Source organism: Berghia stephanieae, chromosome 1 (genome assembly GCF_034508935.2).
Source record: "Berghia stephanieae isolate SIO BIC M18660-M18661 chromosome 1, UCSD_Bste_1.3, whole genome shotgun sequence".
In the NCBI taxonomy this organism is placed as follows: domain Eukaryota; kingdom Metazoa; phylum Mollusca; class Gastropoda; order Nudibranchia; family Aeolidiidae; genus Berghia; species Berghia stephanieae.
In genome coordinates, this window is record NC_088360.1 from 144,619,720 (window position 1) to 144,630,935 (window position 11,216).

Consider the following 11,216-nt stretch of genomic DNA (forward strand, 5'->3'; position numbering starts at 1 on the left):
TTCCCCCTTGTCTCCCATAGTGGGCAGGGAAGTACTTGCTGTGTCTTTTATACCCTGTAACTGTTTTCCAATTGCTTTCTGTCTTTGCCTTCTGACCCTTGCTGGAGTGCTTGGCTGGGTGGGAAACAGTCGAATGTATAGTCACAGTTTTGGGAGATGATATTTTTTTTCCTTGTAAATCATCACTTTGTAATGTACTGTTATTTTTTTTTTTTAACACATGATTTGTAAACAACAGAGTGTATTCCTCTTATTGGGATCGTGTGCTGGTGTCTGGGTGAAACATTTAGGTAGGTAATCTCAAACTAAGTACAATGATAATGTGCTCTTGGAATCTACATCTGTTCCCATTTGTATCATTCCCCTGTCTTACTTTTTCTCGAGTGATTTAATTGTAATTCTAGAACTTTTATACTACATATCCCATTTTCTTCCTTTTTACTGGCGCTGATATGACCTAAATGTGTCGTAAGCGCCATAAAACCCTTTTGTTAAAAAATACCCCTAAAAACAAACCTCCCTAGTCATTTACCTTTTTACAGGTACTGAAATGACCTACAACTACAAGTGTTGCTAGAGTCATCAAACCCAAAAAAAGCAAGACATCTGTTAGATATTATACCATTTATTATAGTTTTTGTCTTGAGTTTTATTCTTAGTGTAATAATGTGCTTGTGTCTGGATGGTACTTTTTGGTGATTGCAAACACATTGATAGTTTGTTCTTGAAATCTTCTGTTCGATGTGGGCAGGAGGTCACGTGTTGTGTCTTCTATTCCCCTAGAATATATTGTTTTCTGAGTTGCTTTCTGTCTTCGTCTTGGAATGGGATTTCTTGGTTTTTGTCCTGGCCCTTGGATGAGGGGGAAACAGCCATATGTAAATTGTTCCTTTTGGGAGGGGATGTTTATTTTCCTTATAGATAATCAGAGTTATTTGCTATTATGTTTTAATTTTGAATTGTAAGCATTTGAGTGTATTCCTCTTAGTGTGATCCTGTGCTTGTGTCTGGATGAGACTTCCAGGTGATCTCAAACTAAGTACACTGATGGTGTGCTCTTGGAATCTACATCTGTTCTCTATTTGAACCATTCCCCTCTGTCTTGCTTATTTCATGTGCACTTTGAATTGTAAATCTTCATTTTCTTCCTTTTTACTGGCGCTGAATTGACTTAATTGTGTCGCAGACACTGATAAACCTCTCAAAAACAAACTTCTGTTCTCTATTTGAATCAGTCCCCTTTGTATTGCTTTTTCTTTAGTGCTTTTGTCTTAAGATTTACAACTTCGACAGCAGGCTGTTCCAGTGTCCTACCACAGTTCTATTCGGGCACTCCATCACAGAACCTTAAAGCTAGCTTAAACCAAAGAACCTAATTTAGTTTGTACTTTGAGTAAAAAAAAACAAACAATAATACCGTTTCCTGTCCATTTAAGGACCCCAGCAATAGCTTGGGCAAAACCAAGAAATCTAGCCAGTCTTGCTACACTGTCTGATTTTGACCAAGTTACTTGACAAGTGTATTTGGGTGGGGGGGGGGGGGGGTTGTGGGTTTTTTTCTGGTAATCGAAAGTGGTTTTTATCACTCAAAAGACAATTTTTTACAAAAGTATAGATAGTATGAGCTTGGCTAAGAAACTCATAACATTGCCACCCGGAAGTACAACGAACCAACACACAAAAGTATGTGTAACCTTAAACATTTATAGTCTGGTTAATACAGTTTAGTGAGAATCACTCACAAATGCGGATGGCAATATACAATAACAAACGCTTGAGTGACGTCGTCTTCGTTCTATCTATACATCAAAATTATCAAATAACAGAGATGCATTCATTTGACGTAATAAAATGTCAGTTTATTAAGTTTAACCAAGCTTACAACACTTTCTAGTCATTTCAACATCTAGAAACATAAGATGGTAAGCAACTGACGACCCGTCAATGTTGGATTTCAGTGCTGTTTGTTTGTTTTTAAAGGTTTTACGGCACTTGCACACATTTAGGTCATATCAGCGCCAGTAAAAAGGAAGAAAATTGGATAGTAAAACGATTCTAGATTTACAATCAAAAAGGACTTGAGTTAAAAATAAAGAAAGACAAAGGGGAGTGGTTAAAATAGGGAACAGATGTAGATTCCAAGAGCACACTATCAGTGTACTTAGTTTGAGATCACCTATGTTTTGTTTTTGTTTGTTTTTAAGGGTTTTACGGCGCCTGCAACACATTTAGGTTATATCAGCGCCAGTAAAAAGGAAGAAAATGGGATAGTAAAAAGTTCTAGAATTACAATTAAAGCACCCAAGATAAAGTAAGACAAAGGGGAACTGGGAACAAATAGGGATCAGATGTAGATTCCAAGAGCATACCACCAATGTACTTAGTTTGAAATCACCTACAAGTCTCATCCAGACACAAGCACAAAATCCAACAAAGAGGAACACACTCAAATGCTTACATTATACATTCAAAATAAAAATAAAAATACATAACAGAGAGATGATTTACAAGGAAAAAAATTCATCTCCCAAAACAATAACTATGCATTCGACTGTTTCCCTCCCAGCTAGGATTCCGGCCAGTGCCAGGACAAAACCAAGTAATCTCATTCCGAGACAAAGACAGAAAGCATGTTGGAAAACAGATATAACGGGATAGAAGACACACTATGTACCTCCCTGCCCGCTATGGGAGGTCAGAATCCCCACCCAGTGAGATCACCTAAATGTCTCACCAGCACAAGATCCCGCTAAGAGGAATACACTCAAATGCTTACATTATACATTCAAAATAACAAACATAATAATACATAACAGAGAGATGATTTACAAGGAAAAAAATATCATCTCCCAAAACAATAACTACGCATTTGATTGTTCCCCTCCCAGCCAAGGACTACAGCCAGGGCCAGGGCAAAACCAAGTAATCCAAGGCAAGACAGAAAGCAAATTAGAAAACAGATATAGGGGGATAGAAGACACAGTAAGTGCGACCCTGCCCACTATGGGAGGATTTCAGTGCCAACAACACCTTTGGTTTTAGGTTTTAAGGTTTTAAGGGTTTTACAGCGCTTGCAACACGTTAAGGTCATATCAGCGCCAGTAAAAAGGAAGAAAATGGGATAGTAAAAAGTTCTAGAATTACAATTAAAGCACAAAAGGAAAGGTAAGACAAAGGGGAATTGGTTCAAATAGGGAACAGATGTAGATCCCAAGAGCACACCGTCAAAGTACTTAGTTTGAGATCACCTAAAAGTCTCATCCAGACACAAGCACAGGTCCCAACTAAGAGGAATACACTCAAATATTTACCAATCATATAATATAATATGTAAACTAAACATAATACAATGCATAACAGAGAGATGATTTACAAAGAAAAAAATATCTCCCAAAACAATAACTACGTATTTGATTTTCCCCTCCCAGCCAAGGACTACGGCCAGGGCCAGGGAAAAACCAAGTAATCTCATTCCAGACAAAGACAGAAAGCATATAGGGGGAAAGAAGACACAGTAAGTGCGACCCTGCCCACTATAGAGGATTTCAGTGCCAAAAACACCTTTGGGCAAAGGTGACTATAAAAATGGAATTTTAAAAAAATTATAAATTCGACTTTCTTTCTCGGCAAAGAATCAAAGCTAGGGTCAATACAAAACTTGAAAAATAAAAAAATAAATAAATTCAAAGAGCCAGTATTTATTTTGTCGGATTTATTCAATCAAAACAATACAATTGTTATACATTGTTTCCACAATTCTTTCATTTGTATCTGTATGCTATATCACAAATTTAAAAACCAACAAAACATTGAGGATTGCTTTACTTTTCTTAACACATGTAATATTGCAATACGGATAGATCAATGTAAAACCAAAATAAAAATAATGATAATTATTGGCACACATAATTATCATGTCATTTTATAAAACATAATTATTTACACAAGAACACTTGAGAGTTGGTCATTGCATGATTCAGATGATTCAAAATGATGTGATTTATATTCACGTTTCCTCAGAATATATATATGGCTGGATAAATATCATACAAAACTAAAAAATGAAAAAAAATATATATGTTAAGATGTTAGTATGGCAAAACAATAGTAGGAATGAAATGAAGAATAAGAATTTTAAAAAACAACAACAACAAAAAAACAAGCAAGTAAACAAAAATAAAAACTGTAACATCAAATATAGTGAGGTCCCGTTCAAAACATACAGATTTCAAAATCAATTTACACAGTGGGCCACTAAACATGTAGAAGATTAGAAAGCAAGAGTTTATGTTCCCTTTTAATATAACCCCCCCCCCCCCCTTCCAAAAATTAAAGGGGGTGGGGGGGGGGGGGGCAAAAACAAGATTAGCATTTGAATTATATCAGTCTTGCGTTTCAGCACAGGTATAACATAAGAGGAAGATATTATACAAGAGAAAGAAAAACAACAAAACACAGCAACACGATTATGATTGCCTAAAAAACAAAAAATTAAGACAAGGGAAGTGTTCCGTATATAAAGAAGCTATCTACCCTGTGTATTTACTGACCTAAGCTGACCTAATGTCTTTAACAGACACCAGCACAGGATTCTGTAATCCCCAATTGTATTGAGAGGTTTTACAATATGTATATTACTTATTGCCTTGTGAATCCTGGACAACAACAATGGCAGATGAAAAGGGAACAAATGCATTAAAGATGAAATGCTACAGAAAGGTCCAAAGAATCCCATGAACAGCAAAGACATCAAAAACATCTGCATCTTGAAGAGAATAGTCCTCAAAGACTGCTGCCAGCTCACGTCAACCATCAAGGAATTGAAGCTAACATACTTTGGCCACAGCAAAAGAGATCGATGCTACAATAGAAATGCGTTCCATGGAGGATGCCTGCGAAGGCAAACGGAGAAGACTTAAGACCATCGAGGAGGTGGTCTCAAGACATAACAGACTGGATGGCGAAAACAACCCTGCCGTCTTAACTCTCTCGAGTTCATATACATGGAAAATCGAACAAATTTGTGCTATAGAAGGGTAAGTCGATCAGAAAAGAAAATATTATAAATCTGTAGACAAAGGGAAGTAATTCAATCAGGACAAAGTTTGTTAGTATTTAAGGGTTTTATGGCGCTTGCAATATATTTAGGTCATATCAGTGCCAGTAAAAAGAAAGAAAATGGGATAGTCAAAAGTTCTAGTTCTAGGATTACAATTGAAGCATATCAAGGGAAAACGGAAGTGACAGCAAGGGTAGATTGATAGAGAACCCCTTTGCCCGGGGAGCAGATGTTCCCGTCTATACAGATCCTCGTCCAACACGAAGGAACATGGAAAATAACAAATATAAAGACAAAAAAAAAAAGACCCAAAAATATAACTAGAATCCCTCCTTTACTCTGAGAGTATCTCCATGAACCCCGCTGTCAAAAGAAACTGAAAAGTGCAATGATTATGTGGTTTATCCTGATATAAAGTAAATTGAATAGTTTTAAGGCAACTCATTACAATTTGCATCAGTTGTGGTTAACAGTCAATATATGAACATATGAAATATAATCTGAATACAAATAAAAACGAGCTTTTATATGTATAGCGCAATATCCACTCAACATGCTCAAAGCGCTTTACAATACAACTACAAATATTGTCTTTCAATGTGTCATTCTACAATCCGAATGAAAATGAAAGAATTCACCTATAAAAAAATATTCGAAGATAGCTCCCCTGTGAAAGTGTATTATATAAAATACATGGTGTACTGTACCTACATCTTTAGAAATAATGAAGTTGACCTAACTCAACTCCTGGAGAACAGCAAGACATGCATCCTCAATTGGAGAAATGCTATCCAAGTTTTATGTGCCTCCTGGCACTGGGAGAATTTAGGTTAAGGTATACAGATAGTAACAATTGCTTGCTATTCTTTTATAGCATGTCACATCTATCGTAAAGTACTTTTCTCAGATCTGACAGAGACAGATTACACACTGACTGCTAGATAAAGAAGGATAGAGTACAAACCTCAACTCGGGACTGACAATGCTGCTTCTGTGAGCCAAGAGCTCTACGGCTCTACAAATTGAGCTTTCTCGACCTTCAAGAGGAAGAAAACTTTTTTTAAAAACAAAAGGACCTGTGAGGATCCCTATAGGTCAGTTGGAAGATCAATCGCTTCACACACAAAAAGACTTGAGATCAATTCCGAGTGAAGTTAACTTCTTTTTTTCTTCTCTGACACCTCCCCTCCCCTCTCTCTCTGTCTATCCAGCAGTTACTGGGTCTCCCCTCCCCTCTCTCTCTGTCTATCCAGCAGTTATTGGGTATCAGGGTTTGTTAGATTTGGCAGAAAGTATTTTGCAATAGTCTAGTTATCCAAATGGTCGCGAGCAACTGCTATTATCCATTTACCGCTATAGACACTGGGATAATCATCAGCTGTAAAGACATTATGGCTTTGAAGGACTATGTGCCCCTGTCCAAGGAGGAACAACCGGTTCACACCCGACAGAAACATGCAATCCCCAGAGAAAGAGATACAATAAAATTCAAAATCATTCATTCATATGAGTAAATTTTACATCCAATCTGTGGTTTAAATTGAGCAATATAATATAGTATTTCCAGTAGAGACAAAATATACACCTGACCATTTCCCTGGGTCAAAAGGTCAAAACCAGATTAAAGGCAAAACAAAATCAATGTAGTCAATGAAAAGAACACCTTATCTTAACCTTAAACCTCTCAGCACACAGACCAAAACCTTCTGTCATTTCAACGCCAGTAAAATGGGCATGGAATAGTAAAAAAAAAACAACATAGACCAGAATTCAAGAGCACCGAAGAAAAAAGAGAAAGGGATTAATTCAAAGAGAAAACAGAAGCAGGCCTATGTACTTGCAATTTTGAAAATTCATAGCTTTCAAGGGGAAGAAAAATACTTCTAATCAGTAATTTAACTTTATAAACTACCAATTTCCCGAAACTGTCAGCAAGATTTAATGATACTAAACTGTGTTATTTGGCCCCGTATTTTCATTTTCAACAAGTTTTATTGTAGTTGAGATGCCTGTCAATGGCCTTGGTCACAAACTGTACGACTGCAAGAAGACTTGGTTTTCTAATTTAAGGCAAAGATTACTCTTCAACCAATAATGCATTTCGTATATAAATATTGGTTAAAACTGTCCTATGGAAATAATTTATTTCGGAATATGATTTTTAACATTCCTTACATGGTTGACTTTTTTTCTGAGTTGACCAGTTTACGACCAAAGCTATTAATATGTTGATCTGCAGAATATAAAATTCGTAGTTCTACAAAATTTCTTGTACAAGTAAGCAAATCCTCAGAAGTAGAGATCACCTAAAGCCTGAGATAGATAAGATAAGTACAGGACCACAACCAAATGAGATATAAATCTAATCAAAAGCTTACAAATTATATAAGTAACAATGTTATGGAGAGATAATTCACACACAAAAAAAATTAGCACAAAAAGATCTTGAATATCTTTATCGATTTTCATTGAAACATCTGATCTGCTTGTAATCAGGGCTTAACATGAAGGAAAAAAAAAGATAATCTTTATCCCTGCCAATGTTCAAACATCAACTAAAAGAAAAGAAAAAGTATTCACAATGCCGTACGCATTCCTCATTTTTACATAGTCCTCGTACAAATCTTAATATCTGAAATTTATAAGTTTCCCGATTTTCTTTGTACAAATTTCACGTATTACTCATTTTCACAGATTCTTTATCCTAAAAATATTTTGTATGAGCAAGAATGGTTACATGCTGCACTGTATACTCAGCCAAACAAAACCAAACATAAACGATAAGACAATATTAGACAATAACCCAGGCACTATCAATATCAATCACACACAATTAACCCTGACAGGCAACTGAAAATAACACATTGTAATTGGTTAACACATTCGTGACGTATATAGGCAGATCAGGTAAATTCTATCATCAGTAAATGGCCTTTGACTGAAGTACTCTTGGTAGCTTGCAAGGTATTCATTGGAATTTTAATTAATCAACATCGAGATCAAACATAACAGTATTGGAAAACTCAAAGGCACACTGTGTCACGTGTTCCATCCCGTTGACCTTTGGCCCATCTTCCCAACTCAACATGGTGTCAACATCAGACCTTTCCACATTCTCATTCTTTGAATCACAGCCATTCTTCTTTTCCCTATCATTCACATTTTCATTTTCAACATTAACGTTCACACAATCATCATTATTATTATCATCTGCATCATCATCATCACTATCATCTGCCTCATCTACAACATTTTCAGAAGCTGCCAATTTACTCTGAATTTCTTTAGTGACTTTTTCACTCCAAGTCACTGATGATTCGTTTTTCTTTCTTCCTTCCTTCAATGAATTCTCACCAGATTCATTAGTCCTGAAATCTAACTTTTCTTCATTATCCAACACAATCGAATCTTTGCTTTCACCCAACGACGAATTTTCTTTCACTTCTTCCTTCTTCTCAGATATTAAATTCATCTGATTTGAGCTTTCAACATTTTCTGACTTTTCCTCTTCACCGTCCACATCAGGGCCAGGATCTGACACACTCCTCTGTAATAATTTGGCCTTCTTATCCTTTTCCTCTTCCTCCTCACTCACAGAATATTGGGAATCCGAAAAAGACTCGCGTGTGATACGCTCTTCACCACTACTAGTTCCTTCACTGCCACCACTCAGTTTCCGTATTCTCCTCTCTTCTCGAATTTGTAATCTCCTCTCTTCCCTCTTCCGTTGTTTCCTGCGTCGATTTTTAAGTGTTGGTGTCATGCACGACACGGATTCGTTTGATTTGAATGAAGCCGAGTCAACACGACTGTTGAAAGATACCGTGCGACGTCTGCCATTGGAAGATGCGGAGTTATCCTCATTCTCCGGATGACCGTTGTCATCTTCCAAAGACAAAATACTGGCGGTGCTAGCGGCTAAGGAGGAGTGGTCTTCACTGGATTCGGATACCGTTCGCTGCTTGAGAATACTGTGTAGGGGTGGGGTTGGTCGACGATGAATGACTTCTATAGGCGACGTCGGATATTCCAAACTTTCCACCCCATTGGACTCCTGCATTTTCTCTTTAGCCTGAAATAAATGAAAACCAACATTATATAAATAAATATGCACATATAAAAAGACACCTTCCAAAATAGCAATGTGTATTCATCATACTTTATAATTCTTTTTTTATTAGTTGAACAGGCCTAGTGGAAGAACTTGAGCTTTTATATAGCGCAATATCCACTAAACGTGCTCAAAGCGCTTTACAAAGGGTCCCTGGCAACAGCAACACATAACATGTAGGATGAGACATGATGCCTGTCAGGCGATATTACAAATTTTTGGGACAGAGACAACGCTGTTAACGGCCAGGTACTCATTTTACACCTGAGTACGGTGAGAGAATGTGAGTAAAGAGCCTTCTCCAATGACTCAACTATGCGCTGAGCAAGGCTCGAACCCAAGACCTTCCGATCCGAAAGCGAGTGTCATACCACTAGACCACATAGCCGCACATGAGAGTCAAATTTCTATTTGATACTATAAATGGTAATCAATTTTTATTAAATCGTGCCAGTGCCAACAATAACATATTCCGAGTTATCCTACATGTACAAATTTGCAGCTCTGATAAATTAAGTGCAATTGGATTCAGTAGTCTGATGTCACGCCGCCTGGCAATGGTGGCCATCTTGGTTCTAAACAAAGATAATCATTGCTTTTTATTCTTCAAGCTGGCTAGAACTTTTCATGTCTTGTGACCAGAATGTGTAAAAGTCAAAACATGATCAAATTTATGGGGGGTTTTTCCCTCTGGATACGCTTTTATGCTCGCCGGAGAAATATTTCATACGAGCGTCCGCCATTGTTCCGATAGTTTAGAGCCAGTGTTGCTAAGTTACCATGCGTCATTAGGAAGGAAGTGACATTACGACTATTGAATCCTATTAAGGGCCTGGTTTTATATTGCAATGATGGAGAATATTTTGGGTTGGTTTGAGAAAATTTCCATTTCCATTCCAACAATGAGCCCTTAACAATTTGGGTTATCAGACCTGTAAATATGTTCACATCAGTGTGAGTCAATCAGAAGGAATAGCATTCATCCTACCATAATAAAGGTCTTTCTTTTTTCTTTTTAAATTAATAGGGGATAGCTATTAAGTTAATTGTGATTATAATTTTTTTTTTTAATTATTTTATGTCTCATTACAAATAATACTCTGTCCTATCATCCATTCTTCCTTAAGAGTCAAAATCAATATCTAAATAAACTAATTGAGCTTTATATAATTGAGCTTTATATAGCGCAATATCCAATAAATGTGCTCAAAGCGCATTACAAGGGGTCCCTGGTCAACAGCAATGTTTAACATGTAGGACGGGACATGATGCCTGTTAGGCGATATTACAATTTTTCGGACAAAGACAACGCTGTTAACGACCAGGTACTCATTTTACACCTGAGTATGGTGAGAGAATGTGAGTAAAGAGCCTTTTCCAAGGACTCAACTATGTGCCGAGCATGAGGCTCGAACCCAGGACCTTCCGATCCGAAAGCGAGTGTCATACCACTAGACCACATAGCCGCACAACTAAGTGATTAGCATTCTAAACTTGATAACTTTACAAGGGAGATACCCATGTGAGCTGTGCCATCAGTTCCTTAGTAGTATAGCGTGTCGTTACCGAATGGGTGCTAAGGATTGCTTTTTTGTTTTTGTTTTTAAGGGTTAACTCACTCAACCCTGACACCGACTATATCCGTAGTTTCCCCGGGTTACTTTCACCCCATGCCTATCTATTACATTTTTATGAGGCAGATTATAGGCCTAGGATGAAAGCTTATGGTTTCAGTTTAATATGTCAATGGTAGTTAAATACAACATGCTCATTTTTAATACAATCTTTTCCAATTTTGAAAAGTTGCAAAATCTCTAGGATTGAGTGAGTTAAGGGTTTTAAAGGCGCTTGACCTGTTTCAAATAGGGAACAGAAGTAGATTTAAAAACCATTATCATTTGTACTTGTTTTGAGACCACAATAAATACTCACCCAGACACAAGTACAGGATCCCATTAAGAGAGATGATATACATGGGGAAAAAAATATAATCTTTAATATAATACTAAACATTTGACGGTTACTGTTTGGAATAGAAATTTGGTT

At 36.9% G+C, this 11,216-nt stretch overlaps 1 protein-coding gene across 1 annotated transcript in view; it reads right to left on the minus strand.

Moving 5' to 3' along the window:
* Positions 1–3,697: 3,697 nt before the first annotated feature.
* The window catches only part of LOC144963407 (protein kintoun-like), a 23,472-nt gene continuing 15,953 nt past the window's right edge, over positions 3,698–11,216 (minus strand). The window contains exon 3 of the mRNA XM_078897398.1: positions 3,698–9,131. Coding sequence (XP_078753524.1) covers positions 8,043–9,131 — 1,089 coding nt within the window. The 3' untranslated portion in view covers positions 3,698–8,042. The remainder of the gene's footprint in view (positions 9,132–11,216) is intronic.